At 42.6% G+C, this 24,350-nt stretch overlaps 1 protein-coding gene across 1 annotated transcript in view; it reads left to right on the forward strand.

Annotated features, from left to right (window-relative positions):
- The first annotated feature begins 14,621 nt into the window (after positions 1–14,621).
- Positions 14,622–24,350, forward strand: part of ecel1 (endothelin converting enzyme-like 1) — a 39,874-nt gene continuing 30,145 nt past the window's right edge. The window contains exons 1-2 of the mRNA XM_078246790.1: positions 14,622–14,785; positions 22,988–24,190. Of these exons, the coding sequence (XP_078102916.1) occupies positions 23,333–24,190 (858 nt within the window). The 5' untranslated portion in view covers positions 14,622–14,785; positions 22,988–23,332. The remainder of the gene's footprint in view (positions 14,786–22,987; positions 24,191–24,350) is intronic.

Genomic DNA, 24,350 nt, shown 5'->3' on the forward strand with positions numbered 1-24,350 from the left:
CTGATAATAAATTTTTTTGGAATAGCGACTCACGAGGGATGGGTGGGGAGGATGGGGGTGGAGAATACAGAAGGGGCTGTAACTGTTAACTCCTCCCTTATGATTTTCTGCAATATTATACTGTCTGTTTCTATCGTTTGTGTGTGTGTGTGTGTGTGTGTGTGTGTGTGTGTGTGTGTGTGTGTGTGTGTGTGTGTGTCTCATTCTCTTCTGTAAAATAGCCATAAAGCTTACAATGACAGATATTAAGGCCATACAGTCCTACACACCTATTAAAAAAGTAAGCTATAGTTGTACTTTGTGTGTTACGGTGGAGACAGAACAGACCCAAATGCAAGGCTCACAAGAAACAGTTTTATTAGAATAATATACTGTGGGAAGGAGGTGGGTAGGCGAACGCAAGGGACAGGAGCTAGAGGAAGAGGGCTGAGGTAGGATGGCGAGGGAACACAGGGGAGCACAGGGAAACCGGGCCAAGGAAGCCGAGGGAGAGGCACTGGAATCCAGGGAGCCGAGGAGCTGAAGTGGGAAAGGCTGGAAGCGATGTTGGAGGTGGAATGGAGCAGGGAGCCGCGAGGAGGGGACTGGATGGTGAAGCCAGCTGACTGGAGACAGCGGGAAGGTGGGAGATGACTGCGGGAAAACAAACACAAAGAAGGGGTAAGACACAACAACAAGCAGAGACAGGTAAGTACAGATTTTCTCTGGGACACCAGTCACCAGTGTGGCTGAGACAACGATCAAGCGAAGATGGTGAGTTGGTGACTGGCATGTGTGCACGGCGGGAGAGGTGATGATGGAATGGCAAACAGGTGTGCGTCGTCAGCTGGCAGCAGTAGGCCGGAGGGACAGAGAAACTAACCGTGGAGAACAAAACAGAACGAGAAAATAAACAAAAACTCACAGCCAGCCGAACCCAACCATCACAATGTGGGCTCCATTGAAAGTCATCATTCGTATAGATACAGTCAGGTCCATAAATATTGGGACATCGACACAATTCTAATCTTTTTGGCTCTATACACCACCACAATGGAGTTGAAATGAAACGAACAAGATGTGCTTTAACTGCAGACTTTCAGCTTTAATTTGAGGGTATTTACATCCAAATCAGGTGAACGGTGTAGGAATTACAACAGTTTGTATATGTGCCTCCCACTTTTTAAGGGACCAAAAGTAATGGGACAACTGGCTGCTCAGCTGTTCCATGGCCAGGTGTGTGTTATTCCCTCATTATCCCATTTACAAGGAGCAGATAAAAGGTCCAGAGTTCATTTCAAGTGTGCTATTTGCATTTGGAATCTGTTGCTGTCAACTCTCAATATGAGATCCAAAGAGCTGTCACTATCAGTGAAGCAAGCCATCATTAGGCTGAAAAATCTAAACAAACCCATCAGAGAGATAGCAAAAACATTAGGTGTGGCCAAATCAGCTGTTTGGAACATTCTTAAAAAGAAAGAACGCACCGGTGAGCTCAGCAACACCAAAAGACCCGGAAGACCACGGAAAACAACTGTGGTGGATGACCGAAGAATACTCTCCCTGGTGAAGAAAACACCCTTCACAACAGTTGGCCAGATCAAGAACACTCTCCAGGAGGTAGGTGTATGTGTGTCAAAGTCAACAATCAAGAGAAGACTTCAAGATGTAAACCATTGGTGAGCCTCAAAAACAGGAAGGCCAGATTAGAGTTTGCCAAACAACATCTAAAAAAGCCTTCACATTTCTGGAACAACATCCTATGGACAGATGAGACAAAGATCAACTTGTACCTGAGTGATGGGAAGAGAAGAGTATGGAGAAGGAAAGGAACTGCTCATGATCCAAAGCATCCCACCTCATCAGTGAAGTATGGTGGTGGTAGTGTCATGGTGTGGGCATGTATGGCTGCCAATGGAACTGGTTCTCTTGTATTTATTAATGATGTGACTGCTGACAAAAGCAGCAGGATGAATTCTGAAGTGTTTCGGGCAATATTATCTGCTCATATTCAGCCAAATGCTTCAGAACTCATTGGACGGCGCTCACAGTGCAGATGGACAATGACCAAGCATACTGCGAAAGCAACCAAAGAGTTTTTTAAGGAAAGAAGTGGAATGTTATGCAATGGCCAAGTCAATCACCTGACCTGAATCCGATTGAGCATGCATTTCACTTGCTGAAGACAAAACTGAAGGGAAAATGCCCCAAGAACAAGCAGGAACTGAAGACAGTTGCAGTAGAGGCCTGGCAGAGCATCACCAGGGATAAAACCCAGCGTCTGGTGATGTCTATGCTTTCCAGACTTCAGGCTGTAATTGAATGCAAAGGATTTGCAACCAAGTATTAAAAAGTGAAAGTTTGATTTATGATTGTTAATCTGTCCCATTACTTTTGGTCCCTTAAAAAGTGGGAGGCACATATACAAACTGATGTAATTCCTACACCGTTCACCTGATTTGGATGTAAATACCCTCAAATTAAAGCTGAAAGTCTGCAGTTAAAGCACATCTTGTTTGTTTCATTTCAACTCCATTGTGGTGGTGTATAGAGCCAAAAAGATTAGAATTGTGTCGATGTCCCAATATTTATGGACCTGACTGTATATGCTGTGCATCTGTGGTTCCCAACCTTTTTTTGTCTGAGCCCTGTCAGAAGAACTCAAGTTCCCCTTCTGCAACACCACCCATCATGCTTCAAAATTGTTCATTTGAATTGTTTAATTGAATATAAAAGTGGATTTTGTTTCAATAAGTTTTTCATACAACTAAACTGTGAGTGTTTAGGTCTGGTCAAGTTTGTACTCTTACAGCTCTTACTTTGAAAGCATTTAGTGTTTATACTTTGCTCACTTGCTAGTTAGTTTTCATACACTCATAGTCATATATTTGGGTGTTTTTAATTGTATTTTTATTATTTTTACTCCACAATCTCTCCTGGACAGAAGTACCCCTAGTGTGCAAGTACCACGGGTTGGGATTTACAGATGTACATTATATTGATGAAGGTGATAAATAAGTACACACATGCTATACTACATCATTCATTGTCATGAAATGGTGGCTTATGAGGAAAAACCATCACACACACACACACACACACACACACACACACACACACACACACACACACTCCTTTTTAGCCCTGCAGTACACTGCCTGTGGTAATTGATTGATTGTACAAGAAAACACAACAGACACAATTAGTTCACCCCGGTCATCTCGTTAGTAATTCCCTGGGGACCCTGTTGACATGTTAGACACACACTTGTTCACACGTGCACACACACAAACACACACACACAATTTCTTTCCTTTACCTTCCTGTTGCCCCATTTTTATTCCTCGTCCACGTTCCTTTCCAATCAAACTGAAGGCTGTGACTTCTGCCCTTCCCCTGCTTTTCGCTACACACCCCTTCCACCTCCTACCCCACCCCACCCCACCTTCGCCCCGTTCGTCAATCAATCCTCCCGCACCTCGTCATCTAACACCGAACCATCCTTACCTCCCTCCTGCTGCTGTTGCCGCAACACTTTTAATTACGGCGAGTTAAAAATTACGAGCCCGGAACACCGAGTCGCTGGCAGGTTGGCTTTAATTGCCTTGTGTTGTAATTCCGGACAGAGGAAAGGGGAGGGCGGGGAGGGGTGGGGGTGGGTCACACTTGGGTGGCAGGAAGAGAGAGAGAGCGAGAGAGAGAGAGAGATTGACTTTCAGATGACCTCCTTGATCAATTGACAGCCAATAGTGTAGTAGAGCACTGCAGCTGTTCCTCCCTCTCCCTCAGTCTTCCCCAACCTTTATCCACTAATATCCCCCAACACACATCAGACTATTGGCAATGCAACATGAGGCCTTCATTGAATCTGGTGGAAATCTTTCTCTAGCTGATGTGAATAACTGTCATAGATTTCCTCGAGTAAGCCCCAACCGCTTTCTTCTTGTTGGTTGACTGTGCCTCACAGCTTGAAGCTATAGTGTTATTATTAAAAAATCTTTTCAGCATTTGCTAACTGGCACCTCTCTTGGAGGTCTGCTCGGTAATTACAATGAAATCTTGATGGCAGGCGCCTTTGGCCACCTTCCCTTTTTTGATTCAAAACAAAGCAACAAACACACACACACACACACACACACACACACACACACACACACACACACACACCCACACCCCAGCCTCCCAACCATCAATTCATAATGATTTGAAATGATTTATGGTTCCACCCTTACTCACGTGGAACCACTCTGATATATTAAAATGGAGCGCACCATGATTCTAAGTGGCATGGTTAGCCAACCCAAACAACATAAAGCTCTAGCTTCAGTAGATCTGAGACCATGGACTATCTGCAGCTGGGCGACCACTCCATTCTGGTCTGTTCTCTGCTGACTCCACCCATCTAATGATACAGATATATTTGTGTCCTTTGCAGCAAATGTGCATTAAGATGTAGGTCGCTGCGGGGCTAAGTGAATGTGTGTGTGTGTGTGTGTGTGTGTGTGTGTGTGTGTGTGTGTGTGTGTGTGTGTGTGTGTGTGTGTGTGTGTGTGTGTGTGTGTGTGCTTGTGTGTGTGTGTGTGTGTGTGTGTGTGTGTGTGTGTGTGTGTGTGTGCACGCGCAGATGGTGACAGTGACAAAGATTAAAGCGGCGGTGGCATCTGACCAAAAGATCCATATAGGGATGACATCACCATTGAAAGGAAAAAGAGGAAGAGGAGGAGGAGGGGATTTTAGCAAACTATGAGCTCAGAATATCAATGTAAGAGGACAGCTCTAAGCACTCCAACCCCTTCTTCCCTCTACCCTCCCACCCCTCAGTGTCTATAACTCCTCTATTGTCAGCCTTTTATCATGGGGCCCTGACACCTGTCCTTTTCCCACCCCTACCTCATGTTCACGCGTCTTTCTTTCTAAATTAAGGTTGCCGGCTGCTACAGTACTCTGGTCCATGCCTTTTCACAGCAGTGCCAATTTCCTTTCAGCTTTTCTTCTTGGTTGTTGCCTTCATTATGTCCGTGAGGCTGACATAGGTACACCTAATAGTCACACCTAGTCATCAGTGTTGAAGTAATTATTTCATTAGTTATTTTTCATTTTTACTTATTCCTTCCATGAGGCAATTATTTGTTACTTAGACCTGTCTTCTCTTCAAAACCCTGTAACCTCACCTATGAATGATTATAAGCCAAATTGAATGTATGTTCTTGCCATCTTTTTGCCCAACATAATCAGCAAAACTGCAAAAGACATAAACCTGTCAGAGCAGTTTCACATGCTGATAAATGTCCTTGTTGCTGGCCTCCACGATGATGTGAAGTAACATGTTTGATGTAGCCATCAAGTGTGAGGTAATCTGGAGACTGCAGAGCACATCGTAGCTCCATACGAACAGCGCCAGGTCCACTAGCTGGACTCATCTGGATTCCGGACTAGCTCTTCGGCAGCCGTTAAACATGTATTATCTGCCTCAATCAGGAGAGGAGGGAGCACATTCTTAAAGGGCTGGAAATGGCTTTAGCTGTAGGAGTAATGACATGCACTCCTGAACCTGGCTGCAAGATGACATGATGAACTTTGAGGTGTATTCCCTGGCATTCGCTACAGTCTTTCTTCAATGTGCATTCCTCCGTGTTTTGGATTGTGTGGCCTCACCTATATTATACATACAGACTAAGTCTTTGACTGATGTCTTTTTTTCCTGGGAGCTGTCAGATTTTCTGCCATGGCATGGTCGGTTGTCTACCGCTTTGAACTTCAGAAAGGTCTCTGGAGTTGTATGTGTTGAGGTTGTTTGTGTGGAATCAGCCGTGTGCCCAGAGAGGCTCCACAAAACTGTCCCTTGAGTACCTGGTTGAATAAACTGTCCACATACCCAGTAGACATTTCCCCAACCCATTTGGACCTTCAAGTGCTGTTAGCGGTACTACCAGCAGTACTACATTAAGGGCAAAGCTCTGGAATGCTTTACAATCACTTGGCTTCACATTTGAGGTATTTAGGATTGCTGCTATTTCCCTCTGTGCAAGCCTGCATTGCTCAGGGTTCACTACATTTTCTGCTTCATCTTTTTTTTTTTTTTTGCCAGTCCAGCATGAAAGAACGATGACAAGACTAGCTAATAGCTATATTAAAGAAATCAGGGAAGTATAATATCATTTTTGTATAATTCAGTTCTGGGGCCCTTAATTGTACAAGCGCAACAAGTGCAAAGCGGCAGGTGTTGGGTGCACGCACTGTGTGAGCGTCTCCAAGCACACTTGCTGGTTCTATTTTATGTATATGCAGCAGCACAAAGTACAGAAGGGCTGGGTGGAGTGGAATATACAGTAAATCATAGGGTGTGGTGATTAATAAATACACTCTCAGGCAGCCACATCACTGGTCTCATCGCCCTGAAACAGCTGAGCCATTCACAGTGACACATGACAAAAACAGCTCAACAAATAAGCTTCTTTAGGAAATCATGTTGCTGTCTGAATAGTGCAGACTGGCACAATGTAAACCATGATGTTTTTCAACAGTTAGTTTGTACAGTGACAAAAGAAAGAAATTATTAAAAAAAATGTTTGGTGAAGCTGTATATAAGACATTTGCTTTAAGTATTTATTTGGTCTTGTTGATAAAATCACCAGATTGGCAGAGAAGTGACTTTGTGCCAGACATAGTTTTGAGATGTCTATTCTCAATGCCAAGTCTAAGACCCATTTACCACACCAAATACCAACAACTGGCTTCACACTGCCTCCTTTGAATGAAACTCTCATCGGCTTGCCCCTCTCCTCCTACCTGGACCTGTGCACCGTGCACACTGCTCTTGGTGCTAAAATATCACACAGCCTGGCAAAGCGAATTTCATGGTCAGAAAAATACCAAACTGTTGGAGCTATGCTTGCGCTGGTTGTTGCGCTGCCGCAAAAATAGGTGCTAACAAACACTAAAGTTACAGTTTTCTTCTTTTGAGAACTGGTCCACTTACTGTTTTATTCAAGATATGTTTTGTCTGTCACACTGCTGCCTCTAAAATCATGAAATGAAATGGTATTCCTGCTGGTTGGTTCCTTCATGCTTCCCCACATCCTGTTTGTTGCTCTTTTAGCTGCTCTTTCTTCGATGAAGCTCCATCCTTTTCGCTTCACATGACGATGTGATGCTTTTTAAAACATTACCAAATATCATTGTCAAATTAATGTTGATACCTTCGTATAATTACTAGTACAATGGGTAGCTTCTATTACTTAAAAGGTTCTAACCCACACTAAGCCCTGGCAGCATATCAGTCTCATCCTCCAATAGCTCCACTGGTTGCTAGTCAAGTCACGCATCACCTACAAGATCCTCCTGCTCACCTACAAATCTCTCCATGGAGTCTCACCATAATACCTCACAGATCTCCTTCACCCCTACACTCAGTCACATTCCCTGCGGTCCTCTGACAAGGACCTGCTGGACACCCCCCTCACCAGGTTGCAGACTTTTGGAGACAGGGCTTTCTCTGCCAATGCTCCCACACTCTGGAACAGTCTACCACTCCACGTCCCCTCTGCCCTATCCCTGTCCATGTTGAAAAAGCACCTCAAAACATTTATTTTTCACTAAGTCCTTTGACCCCTAACCCCCCTCCCTCTCCCCCCCTATTTGTTAAGCGACCTTAGGTACCATGAAAGGTGCTATATAAGTCAAGTCAAGTTATTATTATTATTAGTAAAGAAGAATGGTGCCTTCTTGATTTGTGCAATAATCAGTGGAGTTTATTGTAAACGTGTAGAGGCTGCTGGAGGCTGCCAATCATCTGGAAAATGGTCTCATTTGATCATAGTCACCACAGTAACATCTCAAAGTTAAGGTGCTGCTGATTTACGGAAGTCAAAGGCTACATGCACATCTTAAAGTTGCTTCCTGTGTTTTTTCTTCACAGTGTTTTCCCGTCTTGTGAAGCATATTTGTTCTCCCTTTTCCTCCACACGCTCATCCACCGCTTCATCTCTCCGTCTCTCCATCATCTCTCTCTGAAGCCTCTTTCCATCCATCTCTTTCCTTCCAGCCATATCTCTCCCCTTCCATGCGTCCCTCCCTCCCCGGTTGTTTGAAGGAGAGCTCTTTGAGGGTCCGCTGACTTAATTACTGTAATGGGGTTTCTGACACTTGAGACTAAAGAACTAAAAAAAGGGAGAAAAAGGGACTGCGGAGGGGGGAAATCGAAGGGATATTATTATTAGTTTTATGTAAAGGCCTTGGTCCATGAGCATAACAGAAAGTACTCCAAGACTCCACTGAGAGACATTCTTTTATAGCAGGTTTTTGCACTTTTCCTCAGTCCTTTGTTATTGTGAAAGTTTAATTGCATGTTTGTGTGCGTGTGAGCATGTGTGTGTGTGTGTGTGTGTGTGTGTGTGTGTGTGTGTGTGTGTGTGTGTGTGTGTGTGTGTGTGTGTGTGTGTGTGTGTGTGTGTGTGTGTGTGTGTGTGTGTGCATGCGTGCAGGAAAAGAATACACAGCTGTGTGTGATGTGGTTTTGTTTTTGCACAATGGCATAGCAGTCCACAACGTTCAGAAGTGTTCAGACGAGTCTCTCAGAAAAACTGTTAATTAAGCATTTATTGAACATTGCAGCTGTGACTCATGGGAGACGTGATGGCGTGTTATTTGAGGTTCTTGTTTTGCAGGTTGTGTATGTCAGCAGTTTTTAAAGTGTGGTTCAAGGATTTCCAGATATCCTTGAGGGGATCAGCGTGGATTTTTGCAAACAACTTTTCTAATTTCAGTTATTTAAGCAAAAGTTAGCTCAAGATTTAGTGGTTTTTTGGGAGGGGAAACCCCACGGACGTTGATCCCTTGGTTGATTATATAGTGTATGCCCTTTGCATGAGGAAGTGAGACCCTTCTGCTTGATTATATGAATTAAAGACACTGACATCCCTCAGAAATCGTGTTTCCTGTTTTTGACGGGAAAATAGAATTGACCCACGTTGTCACTAGCTACACAAGCTGGACTGGAAATGAGAAGAGGAGAAAAATGAGAGAAGGAGAAAGAAAAGCATCTGCACAAGAAAAAAGATGATAGGAAGAACAAAGCTGAGGAGGAGGCGGAGAGAATCAGAGCCAAGTTTTTGTCCATCTTCATTATGGTTCATTTCAATTTTAATCAGTCACAGAGACATCTCAGACGTCTGGCTTGATATACTGTCTGGCACACACACACACACACACACACACACAAACATGGGCGTGCACATGGATATTTAGATGATGCTCAATTCAGTTTTAATTTAATGAGAATGTGAATTTTACTCAGTATTCTTTTTTAAAAACAGGGAAGCTTATTTGAATCTAAATCATACAACAATGAATTCTCTGCCAGAATTAGAAAATTCCTTCAAACTGCATTGTGAACTGAAGGAAACCTGGCTGCACACAACACACAGATATTTACAGACGTGTTACATTTCAGTTATATTGCATGTGAATATGCCAATACATGGAAACTTCAGAACTTCTTCTCCAGACTGGAGAGTCTGTAGAGTTGCACTTTATTGTGTTGACTGCTGTGGTGTGTTTATGTTAAATAAAAAGTACATTCATGTAACTGCTTTTGGGTCAATTCTTGACGTTAATATTTTTAATAATGCACCAGGTTCATTGTACAATTTACAGCATAGTTCTCTGAGAATATTTTTCATATCCAGGTAAAATTGGTATTGTATAACTGAAATATTCCTAATCAAATTGATATTGAATAGAATTGACAAGGAATCAAATTGATTTGTGAAATCAGTGGCGATAACCATAGACTGTATATTATGGATGTAGTCTCCTTGACGCCACCCATTGGTTTCTTAAGAGCCAAAATGAAGTTTAAAGTGGGTGGCTCCAGTGGCTGCGGCCATCGCCATCTTGGCAGTGCTTAACATTGCCTAAATTCTATCTAATCCAAAAATGGACAAAAGGGTGGAACGTGGTGGAGATGAGGTGGGCTACACTCTATTCTCGCCTCCTGTGACGCCAGTCACCTGTCACTCAAGGTGGCATGCCCCTTAATTAGCTACCTACCAAGTTAGCCTACTACTAAATAGAGACTCACAAACAGAATTTCATAGAGGTTGATAAAACTACATATTTAACTGAACTTGTGTAGCTGTGGTGTGCCTACCAGAGCATGTGAGCGGTGCGTAGTGCAAGCGGGAGTGTTTTAGATGGAGCACAGATCGGATTTTTTAAATGTTCGAGCATCACCTTATATCCTTATATATCAGCTCCAATTTCGCTCCAGTACCGCTCACTAGTTATGGTCAAATGAAGCTTCGCAAACCACTGTCTTTATTTTCTGGAGCACAGTACATGCAGATGCACACTCATTGATGATTGATAATCCTGTGAGCAAGAGGCCTTTTTCAAAGCAGACATTTTGACCTGCCATAGCATACAACACAAACTTATTAAGCACAAAATAGAGTCCTGCTTGCTCAAATTCAGTTATTCTTTGCATGATAAAAAATATCTAACTGGTAAACCAATGGTTTTCTCGTCCCGTCATGTCCTGCACCCCCCCCCCCCCAAAACCCCCGGGACAACTTACCCAGTGTTCTCTCCGTTGGCGGCCCTGCGGTTCCCACATGCTTACACCTTATCAACATCATACTCACAGGAAGCATGAGGGTTTATGGGAAATATGGTTGTAAATTACATCAACATCAGTGCCAATACCACTGGCATGAGTCAGTGTAATTATGGTAATTATACTAATTATATAAAATTAGTATTACAATGATGTAGTGACATTACAATATGCTACATATTAAAGCTTTTACCCTAAACCAAGAGCTCACCCAAAACTTGTTTCTCAGAAGAACAGAAGTACAACAACACACACAAACACACACACAGACACACATCTATGTAACCCCTCCGGGGGGTAGAATGTGACAGCTGAAGTAGGGTGCCGGTGGGAGGGCAAGGAATATAAATGGTGCTCCCAGTTCCCTATTAGTCTGTCTGAGTAGAAGATAGAGGGGGTGGATGCATAGGGTGGGGTCAGGCTCAGGTGCTGAGCAGACAGAAGAAAAAACATCCCCTCCTCCTCCCTTCTCCTCTTATCTAAGTTGTTGCACCTTTCAGGCAAGCCACCTCTATCCATCTTAAGTTTGGCTAAACAGGAGAGCTACCTAGAGGCTACCTCTGTAATTCTATTACACCCACCACCGAGGAAGGTGGAGTATATATCACTGGTCATACCGGCTAATATGTTCTTGTAAAATCAGCACTCTTTCCACTGTATATAATTTACGTTTTATCTCCGACTTAACATCCTTTGTGAGATGTCGGTTTCATCAGGGACCTTGATGAATCAAGTGAACCAGGACAAAAAAGATATTTTTAGACGCTCAAAAAAAGACTTGTAGTCTGCAGCTCATATAGACTTTTCCATTTTGGTCAAGAGGAAGTGTTTAGTGCAGATGTGTGTGTTTGCTTGTTTTGTTGTTGTTTGTATAATGTGTGTGTGTGCATGAGAGCCAGAAAGAGATGAGACAGTGAGTTTCTTTGCCTGTCCCCGTGGCAGCAGGTGTGTAAATAACACCCTAATAAAAATGAAGATGAATCAAATCGCTGAGGGACCGGAACACCACTCATCCATACACCCACCCCTTCTCTTCGTCAAACTCCGACATTGATCCCAGCTCATCTGCTCAGCATTAACGTACCCCGGCTGCATGAGGCTCTCTCCCTCCTCTCCGGTCTGCTGGGGCACTCGTTATAATTCTGGGTCTCTAGGCCGCGAGTGTTGTAGCATAATTTTGCCAAGTGTCTTGCTTCTGTGTGGGCTGACAGCTGAACCTAAATCCAATGCTTCACTGAGCCGGATTATAGGCCAGTGTGCCTGGTTTGCTTCGTTTCCCTCACTGTTGTTACCTTTTAGCAAAATGAGCCCAGGAACTGCTGGGGAAACTGGGATATAATGGCCCCAAGCTAAAGGCAAATTAGCTGACGAAAATCACATTAATAATAGGAAGGAATGAAACAATCAGTACAAAGTCATTTGCGGTTCAGGTAAATGAAAAGGCGGGCACAGCAAGCAATCATGTAATCAGTGATTTCACTGAACTGAACTTTGACAATAAATGTGCATAATCTACTTGGGCACTGTGATAGCCTTAAGGGTGGTGTGAAACTAATCTGTAACTCAAAATTGATTTCACTATATAAAGGCAGCTTTGGTGTTTACCTCATCCTACCACGAATGGAATAACAGGCCTTTAGTATCAACTGGAATCAAGGAGCTACATTTCTATGTAACTCACTGGAGTATGAGAGGTTAATCATTATATACCCTGAGTTTGTGGCGTTTAATTAAACATAAATGTCCCACCAGAGTTTGAATTACATACAACTATGTCATCTATATCCACGACCTTCCACTTCAGGGATTGCTCCGTTGCCACCGGAAATTTTGCTGTATGTCCTTCTTTTCGGCCAGTGTTCGTTACCTTTCACTTCATTTGTGTTGGAATTTTAAACTGCGGTTGATTTATGAGGACTATGGTTAACTGCTCCTCAGATCTCTGCAGGGTAAATCCAGACAGCTAGCTAGACTATCTGTCCAATCTGAGTTATCTGTTGCACGACTAAAACAACTTTTCAACGTACACATGTTCCACCAAAACAAGTTCCTTCTCGAGGCTATTTTGCAGAGGCACTGGGGCTCCGTGCGGCGCTGAGTGCCGCCCATGACAATTGTGATTGGTTTAAAGAAATGCCAATAAACCAGAGCATGTTTTTCTCCCATCCTGGAATGCTGTGTGGACTCGCAAGACCGGAGGAGGGTCTGGCAATATAAGACAAAAAAGTATGTGACACATCACAATAGTTTAAAGCTGCATTAATTGAATTAATTAATTAATGTCTGACTACTTTAGGGCACAGCAACAACACTTTAAACATATTTTAAAACTGATGTGGTGAATGTGTTAGCAAACAGTTGCTTATTAACACATCCAGCAAACTCAGAGCAACATTATTATTAATTTGAAGTTCCGGTGATCTGACAAATGTTAAGTCCAATATTCACTCTCTTTAACCTCTGTTGTTGGTCTCCACCAACTCCTGAGGTACATATCTGGCTCTTTAGCTGCTAAATGCTCGACTATGTACCCCAGTTAGCTGCTAACTCTGTCTGGCAGTTGGTGCTGGCCTGGACAGGAAGTGTACAGTGGGTTTATCAGAGCATCTTCACTGAAAAGAGCTGCCTGAGATTGTGCTGTGAAGCTGAACCCAAACTCTTTCATTTTCCTTCCATTTTCTTTCCGTTTTTTATATGAAAATATTGATTAGTGCAGCTTTAAATGGAGTTGTTTCCATTAACCAAAAATCACCATACTGATGATGGCAATTGCCCTGGCTCCCTTTCACTGCTTTTTTCTGGACCTTTCTCAGCCTTGTTATTCAACACCTGTTTCCCACCTTTGCCAGTCACCACCCTACTCTTCAAATACAAGTGACAAGTGCCCCTAATTACCCATAAGACCCCCAATATGTTGAAAGCCGTTCTGTTTTTGGTCCCTGTTCTGTAAACCTGTCTGTTCCCATCTGTCTGTATGTTTAACCTGCAGCCTGTCCGTTACCTGCTGACCGGCCTTTTATTAAAACCTTAAGCATGTCACCTTGGCAATCAAGTGCAATTTTGAAAACTGGCACCTTCTGTTGTTTTCTATTTTGTTACAAAAGTCAACAAAAGGCCAAAAATAATATATTTGTGGTTACACTTTCCAAAATCTACCAACAGTCTTCCCCTCATAAGCGCTTTACTCTCACTGAACAAGCCGGGTAATGAAATGGTCAGTTAGTTACTCAACTGATTTGCATAATAATATTTAGTCGACCTTTTAGTTTGATTAGTTTGGTTTGTGTGACTTCCAGGCAACAATGGAGATTAATGTTTCCATAGCTAATATGCAGTGGTTGAATAATGTATTAAAATAGACTTTGTGATTTGGTATTATCATAAAATGTTGCAGCCCAATAATATCAATCAGTGGAATAGACTCATTCATTTGGGAATGAGTTGATGTTCTCTTTGTGAGCTGGCTGGATTGTATAAATTCAAATCTTTCTTCATTCATTCATTTGTAAACATTAACAGAAGACTGACAGCTTAAATATAGACATTAGGCTACTGGCTATAATAATAATAATAATAATAATAATAATAATAATAATAATAATAATAATAATAATAATACATTTTATTTTACCCAAGATCACCTTACAGTACAATTAAAATCAGTAATCATATGGGTTAAAACAGTGATATATCCTGCTGTTCCTTCATTCATTAATCATGTCCATGCAGGTACAGTAAACTTCTGGTTGGTGTGAAGTTGTGGATTATTTTTATGGTATACAGTATGGTGTTTTTTTTCATTGTAAGCTTTTAGATCACTTTTATGTCCTTTACTGTAAATGTGGATAAATGAAAGAGAATAATAAAACATCTGTTTAACTTGTGACTGTGTGCGTGTGTGTGTGTGCACCTTACCTTATTAATTAAGGATCCTCTCTCTCTCTCTCTCTCTCTCTCTCTCTCTCTCTCTCTCTCTCTCTCTCTCTCTCTCTCTCTCTCTCCCCTCCATACATCGGAGGCTGTGAGTTGCAGCAGCGGCAGAGAGCGGTGCGGGACCCGGTGTGTGCCGATCTCCGGAGGGGGACAGGATAATCCAGTCGGACCTTCAGTGGAGTGAATGTCCGCTATCTACACACTCAGAGCGAAGACACTTTTACGTTCCCGCCGGGGATTTTTATTTACTCGCCACAGGTATGCTCTTTTCATACAAGTTTCCATCGCTCTGGGGCTATCCACACCTCTGAAGCGGGTCTTCCACCAGCCAGTGTAGGCTATATTATCGGGGTAAGGCACGGCACGCAAATGGCTCTTGTAGGCTAAATCCACGTCTGGTCATGTTGGTTATGGAGAGCGAGGATAAAGGAAAAACTGCTACAGATTAACTTGAAAGTCACGTTTTAGCAGCCGATACGTTGATGAGAAATCCACTTATTTTTACGCACATGGTGTTTTCTTCACGGTCTCCATGAACGGGTCTAGAAGTTTGATGGTCAGTAATGAGATGCGCCTGTCGGCAAGTTGTCAAAGCACTAAAAAGAGGAAAAATGATTAAATTGGATCTGTCTGTCGGCCTGGAAATTACTTTAGTTGACTCTTGACTGACTGTAGCTAATTTTTTATAGAAGAAATAACTGCTGAGTTATATGTGTTTTATCATTCATTTTCTACTCTATGTTACAGTTTGCATGTTGTTGCAACATTTTTTTAATCTAATGCCATTGGAATTCATCATCAGCAAAAACTGTATAATGGTATAATATATGCACAAAAGTAGGACTGACGGTTTTGTGCTCACAATTCGGGGTTTCTGCAGTCTGGTCTGCGTCTTTACGCATTTCCAACTTTTGGGCGATGCAAAAACTCGTGGTCGCTCTCTATGTGACACCGCAGCGCTACTTTACCTGCACATACAGTACCAGTTTTAAATGCTCTGTCCACCTCTAGTGACACGTATTTCTTCCTTATACAGAACGCCGTTCAAAATCAGTGCAATTGAATACTTCTTCACTTATTGGTAAACTGATACCCTAACTAACCCAAACCCTACACCGCATACACATCTATACAGTCATGTTTCATTCGACATTGTCCCTCCTCAGAAATACACCTACCGGGATAAGAACTTCTGATATGAGTAGATATAGTATACTAATAGTTCAATATCAATATAGGAGGGCTAAAGGTTTGCTAAAGATTTGCCCATATATAGACGTTAAGTGTTAAAAAATCCCAATATTTATACTGCTCTATAAAAAAGTTTGAGTCATTAAGGTTAATAGAGTTGCAGTATGTCAGTGCCTTATACCTGTGTGTGTGTGTGTGTGTGTGTGTGTGTGTGTGTGTGTGTGTGTGTGTGTGTGTGTCTGTCTGTCTGTCTGTCTGTCTGTCGAGAGAGAGAGAGAGAGAGAGAGAGAGAGAGAGAGAGAGAGAGAGAGAGGAGGGAGTGAAGGAGAGAGAGTTCTTCAAGGGTACTTCAGTCTAATTGTTCTTTAGAATGACTTAAACTTCTGTTTTAATAATAAAATAGACATAAAGAGCCAATTGTGCTTCTTAAATTAGGTTGTTTAAATATTGCTGATGGGGAAATTTCATACACAACACTTTAAACGTTTTAATGGCACCACAAAGGGATTCTGCAGTGGCACAAGAAGTATCTGGGACCCTTGAGCTGTGTGTCCAAATCTGTAGCCCATACAAACGCACCATAGCACTCTACTGCAGCCTCTGGCGACCAATGATAAGGCTCGAGGGAGCTGACTCCCACGCTGAACCCTCTAAATGCCGTACAGCTTTTGGGGCAGGCTCTGTGACCACTTTGATTAGGGGATAATAAACCCATTTATAGAAGGCTTTCAGGTGACGTAACTCGCCTGAGAGAAGATAAAAGTAGCAGAGTTTCCCACTTAGCCTTTATTTCTGGCTACCACCAAATATCATCACAAACTGCAGCGGAGAAAAGGGAGTTTGCTCTCAGTGAATGTATGTTAATGTTTAAAGGCACACTATGTAACTTTTCAGCTTGCGCGGCTATAGTCCCAATGAGACAACCTGTAGAGGAACTGAAGAGGGAAAAGTTACATAGTATGCCTTTAAGTTGTAAGTTAGGCTGGAAAGTTACGGAAACATTCAGAGTATAATATGCAGTACATTGTTGTGAGTTTTGAGGAAGATCAGTTGCTAACGGTATGCCTCCTGTGTAGTTAAACTGCAGGAGATGCATGGTGAGGGTTGAGCAGCTGGTTACATATTTGGTTACAGACCGAAAGGTGGAACGTGTTTTTGTTACTATTGATTCAACAAGTAAATTATATGGACAGAGTTTATATTAACGGCTACCTTTTATGGCCTTTTTAATGTGCCCTCCAGCAATCGTTTGCAACTCTGTTGCTAGACGATAAGACCACTGATCTTACTAGCAACAAATATGACTCCTTTCTCAGACCATGGGGAACAATTTTAATGTGTTGCAGTGTTGAGTCCCAAAGCACTAAAGCCTGTAAAGCACTGAAAGTCTGTGGCGATAATTGAGTACAGCTCACGCTGATAGCTTTCATTTGCAATGAGCAGGAACTTTCAAGGAATTTGAGTTTTTTGGAAACAAATCTAACCAGTAAAATATTCACTTTCACTTGTACCTTTACTGAATAAATCAACTCACACCATGGCTACCTTGCACAGTTATATTGAGCCATTGCGCACAGCTGATTTTCCATTGGACCTCCTACATTTTTGCAGGGAGAACTGTGATAAATCTGCACAATCTCCTTAACAGCGATGTGAACTTTCCCCATCAGAGGCCTCCGTTTATTGATTATCCATTGATCTTCTCTGAGGATTTATTATTAGTGGTTAAAGAAGCAAGAGCAAGGTCCACCCAGCCTTCAAAGTGTGCAGTTCGCTTCACGTGCTTCCTTCAAAAATTCCCCTCACAGCTCTTTGGCTGTCCCAGTGTTCCTCTATGTCAGCTATACATTTATGCTTTTAAGATGTTTTAAGGCCTAGATATAACATCTGAATTTATATTTTTCATGTTTTAATTCATGTTCAAACATCTATAACGTTCGGGGGGCGGAGTGTCCCAGGAAACATAGAATTTTCACAGATGTTTTGGGGGTCTAAGGCAAAAATGCTGGATTTTCTCTGGAAAAATGGAAAATCATTTCAGTTGTAATTAACAGTGTATTAAAGTGACTGTACATGTAATTTATTCAAAAAAGTGGATGAAAAGTAGTGTTAAGTTAGTCTTTGGAGATCTTGTGGTTCATTTGGATTTAATAGAACTTTATGTCCATTTAGTGTCATCTGCAGGACCCCTGAAGGTCCCCAGACCACACGTGGAGATCCCATGCTATAATTGAATAAGACATTGTCTATTGCTGGAAAGATGTATGGGAAATGCGTGACAACTGACAAGGCGCTATGTATCACCAGGGTGTGTTTTTTGATGCATTTTATGCATGTGTGTGTGTGTGTGTGTGTGTGTGTGTGTGTGTGTGTGTGTGTGTGTGTGTGTGTGTGCGTACACATGTGTGTGTGTGTGTGTGTGTGTGTGTGTGTGTGCGTGTGTGTGTGTGTGTGTGTGTGTGTGTGCTTGCGCGTACACATGTGTGTGTGCGTGTGGGTGTGTGTGCGTGCGCGTGCACGTGTGTGTGTGTGTGTGTGTGTGTGTGTGTGTGTGCATGCAGCAGTATTAGTATAACTCGAAGATATTAGGCTCTGTCATGTTTGGTAAATAGCTATTCATCATGCATGCCTCTCCCTGTGATGGCACCCACAAGATCCAATCCATTAGCCGTACGCTGGGTGTCCACTCAGAGTGTGTGTGCGGCGTGCATCATAATTTATTATAATGCTTAAGGAGTTGTGACATGTGAAAGTGCACCTGCATTCAAAAGAGAGACGGAGACAGGTTGCAAAGGGAGACAGGTTGCAAAGATAAAATACATACATTTTGAGCAGCAATTCAATAACATTTACTATATATAGTAATATATAATGTATATACATTTTAAGAAATAAGACAATGTGCTCATAGTGACCGGATGCAATGCCATAGATAGAGCATGTTTCTAATTGCGTGTGTGTAACAAGGCAGAGGATTGATGGATGATACGTTGAATTGATAATGACACCGCACAGAGACACACTACCCTCCCCCCTTCCGACCACAATGGAATGCCCAGTCCCTTCTGCACTTGTTATCACTTCTGAAAATGTAAAATAAATCACTTGCAAAGGACGTTTGTCAGAGACACATCCACCAAACCACAGGCGTTTGCAATAGAAAAAGCAAAAAGCTTTTACAAACTGTGCAGGTTGAATCAGTATTTTGTAATATCAATTGCAGATAGACAGCAGAAAAAATTATATTTAATTATATGGTAATGTTGATCATTACTATCTACTATTATTATCTTTCATGCATGAACAACAACCATTAGTTAATAAGTAAATTAAAATATAATTAACATTCCTGGTGCTAATTTTCTGTGCGACACACATACCTAAAGAAGGCTAGACCATTTTAATACAGCCAACACTGTATTATACCAGGGTAGGAAGTAATGATCCAAAAGGATGGGGAAATTAATACCACAAAAGATACATTACTCATTTCTCACACGGGATGCAAGATTGTCAAAAACAAACATTCAAAATTAATATAAAGAACATTTTTTATTGTCCTCCAACTATCTATTCAATTCCATCTCTCCATTTTTCCTAACTATCCACCCTTCTATACTGTCGTGTCTCCTCTTCTCACATGAAAAAACCAAACACATGCTTTCTGTACTCATTTGCCAAATGGCAAATGTTTTCCTTGCTGAGAGAGTGGTGTTACGGCAAGCAATTATGTTGTCCAGCATGCAAGTTGGACGCATTTAAAGTGCCCATATTATGAAACAATCACTTTTTCTGGGATTTGGGGTGTTATGTTGTGTCACTGGTGCTTCCACACGCATACAAACTTGGAAAAAAAAACACATCCATGCTGTTTTGAGTGAGATACTGGTTTCTGAATGTGTCCTACCTTCGGCCTCCGGGTGAGCTGTTCAAAATCTGCAGGGCTTTCTACATCACTAGCCGAAACGAGGTGGCAGTTAAAGAAAGGTGGCTAACCGTAGCTAGCTCATTCTGAATGGCAAAACACTGCTACAACACACACTAGTTCACCATAATCTACAAAAGAACTACTTACATGTCCCTCGTCTGCAGGTATTCCACGCAAAGTTGGAAGAGCGCCCTCGTTTAGAAGAAGTCTCCCGGCTAATCCTGCCTTGTACTACTGAAGTTGTAGAAACAAACAGCTGTCTGATGATTTGATCCTTACCTAGCTACTGCGCATGTGTGCCTCCCAACAAAGATGGGATAGAAGGGCGGTGCCTCCCTCTGTAGCTAAAACAGAGACCTGACCAAAGGGTGAAAAGAGGATCTGCAGCAATGTGCAGTACAACAAAAATATGGTGTTTTTTGAAAATTAAACCATGTAAACCTATTCTGGTACAACCTCAAAATACAATTATGAACCTGAAATGAGCATAATATGGCCACTTTAACACACATCCACAACCCTTACCTGCACACTAAAAGACCATGCCGATGTGTGTGGCAGTTTTGGCTCTTTAACTACACATTGTGTATACTTTACATTCTTGTTGACCATTTTATGAATATTACATCTTTTTTTAGGTTTTTGGATGCTTTTTTCTATTGGTTTAGGCAGCCCCTGGTTCATTTCTGTAAATCAATTAGCAGACTCTTAAGAAATTAAATATTCTTTTGTATATCTGCTCTGTAAATCATGTTTCCTGTGTCCAGGAGAACCAAAAGGGAGAAATTTACATTTGATATTTTTTGGTTACATGATGGCGTCTGCTCGTTTTGCATTAATTTGTGTGAATAATGTTAGTTTTCCATCTACATAGATGTGAACTTGTTTCCATACAGTCAATCAAGTTGTTTTATTTTAAATCATATTTGCATAAAGCAATCATATCTTTGTTTTGTTTAGCTATCCAAGACTAAGCTACATTGTCATCCTTTTGTCCAAAGAGGCTGGCACTGGCTGTCCAGTCTCTACTCAAACTCCCAGCGCATTTAAATTGACTCATAGCTTCACCTGCTGTTCAGCACAATCTCGGCCGAACCATTGTGGCAAAAGTTGCATGATTTCGACCCGCCCTTCTACACCTCTGATTAGCTTGTACTTGTTGCCTTCGTTGGCTGGGTTGGATATTTATAGTCATGACAAATAAGACCGGTTAACATTAGGGTTAGAATAGGGTAAGCTAATCAGAGGCAGAGTTTGGGAGGCTCTTGCCTTTGCCTTAGGAGGAAGGTCCAATGAAGTCATTCTGCTTAATAATTAGCCATGTGCTTCTGTTTGGGAGAGTGCCATCAGAGAAATGGCCCTTCAAAACAATGCCTGTTTGTTTTCGGGATAACGGTCTGTTGGACAAATGGCCCTTCGGTATATTTTCAGACTATTGGGGCTTTGGAATCCTGAGCCGTCAGAAGAATGGCATGGCACTGCTAGTACATACCCCGTTGATTGTTTGTGGATATGATGTGCGGATTGATGTGTGGACATGCAATGTTTGAGAAAAAAATGTTTTATAATCTGCCATAACCCAATACGTTTTTTATTCATGCAGATAACAAACTGCGCTAAAATGCGCCTGATACAGACGGAATGAATGAATGAGGAAATGAAAGCGTGCTGTGTCAGAAGGAGGAGACTGAGAGAAACTCAAGGTTTATTGAAGAAAATCTGCTCCCGACCAGGTTAGGTTCACAGACTCAGTTACCATAGTAACTGACTCTGAGGTTAAGTTACCTCTCTTTCTGAAATGGGCTGGAGTTACCCCTCTCTCTCAGGTTTGATTAACCTCCCTTTCTGAACCCAGAGTTTCCCTCATCTCAGGGTTAACAAACTCAGAGTTTTCACTAAACCTGCTTTCTGAAACGGACCCCATATGATGGAATTTTTGTCACACAGACCCTGGTAGCTACATAGAAGGTTTAATTCAGGCTTTCCTTTCTACTGTGAGGACCTCACTACTCCCTGCATTGCCACTGAACGTAAATCGTACACTTCAGAATTATTCAATATGAACATTTTTCCTAGGGCTGTTGCAAGGAGAACCCCTAGTTGGCTTCCCACCAACAAACACAGTCAAGTGTTATTGCCACCAGGAACACCAAATCTCTGCAGTGATAGTCAGTTTTATCTCTACACCACCCAAGCACTCTTTTCCCTGTATTCTTTCTGTCATCCTCCCCATTTCCCCCTAAAACGAAATAAAGCACTCACCACCCATTTGCCATTACCTAATTATTTGTATTACCAACTGTCACAGGATGAGATACCTGCTATCTATCTCTCTGTTCACATGTAGCCTAAACAGTAAACTTTTTATTTTTTTTATTTTTATTTTTGCTTCTTTCTTCTTTTTTTCTTCTTATCTACATACAGCACTCCCATAAGGCGAGGGAGGCTTGTTAAAGACATCAGTGCTGAAGTTTGCTATTCTCAGAGGAGATAACAAGGATCAATTTTCACAGATCGCCTTCACAGCTTTCAGCAAGTTCACTGCATCTAGCCACTGAAGCACAAATACACACGCACACACGCACGCACGCACACACACACACACACACACACACACACACACACACACACACACACTGGTTGTTTTTGCCGCATGACATGAATGCATACACATGCTATGAATCCAGTGTATTGGAGGTCTTTGTGTTCAAGTGTATTTATCCTCAGTATAAACGAAAACACTTGTTTGTATGCGCATATGATTAATATTATGGCAGCTGCTTGTAATGTGATAGCTTGTTATTGCTTTAAAACCTCCTACATCAGCTGATGCCCTCTGTGTGTGTGTGTGTGTGTGTGTGTGTGTGTGTGTGTGTGTGTGTGTGTGTGTGTGTGTGTGTGTGTGTGTGTGTGTGTGTGTGTGTGTGTGTGTGTGTGTGTGTGTGTGTGTGTTTCTTCAGTTTGGTTAGGCAGAGGACATAAATTCTCCCTGTCCTTTTGTAATAATATCAAGTTTTACATCAAAGACTGACACAAGCTAAGTTATGGTGATTGCCACACCTCTCCATGCCCAGCTGATGATGCTCAACTCTCTGCTCCTGTCTCCATTGATCCTTCCAAAGCCGTGAGTCACCCGGAGACATTGTCTCCCTGCGGGATGACTATCACCAATCAATCCAACAGCTTTAGCCGACAAACAACAGGACAAGACAAAGTGGGGAAAATTTGCCCAAAAAGATGCTATTTTGTCATTTTCTGCTGTGGTAATCATGGATTAAATTTACTCACTCTCTCTCTCGACTTACAGCCCTCCCCTATCTCATTTCTATTTTTATCAACAGGTCACCTGTATCTGGCTGAATAGAGGGAGGAGAGGAGAACAAATGGAAAGAGAGCAAAGAGAAAGAGGATGAGAGAGAGAGCAGGACCCATGAGATTCCTCATGCACAATGGGAGCCCCTCGCTCTGCCGGCTTTTGATTTGAAAAGAATAAAAGGGACTTTGCCTAAAGAGGGCCAACAGGATTTTGAAATCACTTTGCAGTGTTTTGCCCTGTGGTGGGAGTTCTCCCTTTTGTCTCAGTAGGAGTAGTCATGGCTGTATACTAAACATAAAAAAGAACTCCTCTTTCATCCTTTTCTCTCTACACCCTGCTCCTACTTCTAACCTGGTGACAGTCCATTGCGATGGAGAAAACATACTCACTAACAGCCCACTATGATGAGTTCCAGGAAGTGAAATACGGTGGTCGTTATAGCAGTGACATCCTCAGCAATGGCATGACCCTTCACCTGGGGGGCAGCCTGGACCGTCATATGGGGCGTGGTCGGGGAGGGACCATGTCAAACGGACGAAACAAAGATCTGAGCAGCACCAGCAGCAGCGGAGGGCTTCCTCGATGGAGCCGAAGGGAGATCTGCCTCCTCTCTGCACTGGTCTTTGCAGCAGGCATGTGCGTTATCTTGGGCAGCATGCTGGCACTCAAGTATATTTCCCTGGAAGCCCAGCAGGATCCACAGTGCCGACAGGACTGTCAACGCAAACGCTCTCTGCTGCGGGCGGCACGCTTCGTTCAGGCCAATATTGACCCAACCATCCAACCCTGCCAGGACTTTTACTCCTTCGCCTGTGGCGGCTGGCTGAGGCGCCATGGCATCCCTGAGGACAAGCTCAGCTACGGCATCATCACCGCCATAGGAGAACACAATGAGGAGAAACTACAGCGCCTCCTACTGGAGCCAATACGAAGGCGCGGCCCAGACTCAGCAGAGCGCAAGGTCAAGGAGTTCTATCGATCCTGCATCAACATCCAGGAGATTGATAAGCTGGGCTCTGACCCCATGACGGAGGTGATAGACAGCTGTGGGGGGTGGGACCTGGTGGGGGCTCCTCCTGGTGCTGCTGGGTGGGAGACAGAGGGCGCCCCACAGAGGCCAGACTTCAATGAGCTCCTGTACAGGACCCAGGGTGTGTACAGCACCGCCGTCTTCTTCTCCCTCACTGTCAATGTGGACGACAAAAACTCCTCCAGAAATGCAATCAGGGTGAGAAAAAGGATGTTGAGGAACCGTGTATGTTTGTGAAAGCGTCATGTTATGGTGTAACATCTGGTCTGATGCACAGTTTGAGAATAAATTATAATAACCTAAACATGTCATATAACTCATATCAGGGGAAACATTGATATTGGCGCTGGCCTTTAAA

Source organism: Sander vitreus, chromosome 3 (genome assembly GCF_031162955.1).
Source record: "Sander vitreus isolate 19-12246 chromosome 3, sanVit1, whole genome shotgun sequence".
Lineage (NCBI taxonomy): Eukaryota > Metazoa > Chordata > Actinopteri > Perciformes > Percidae > Sander > Sander vitreus.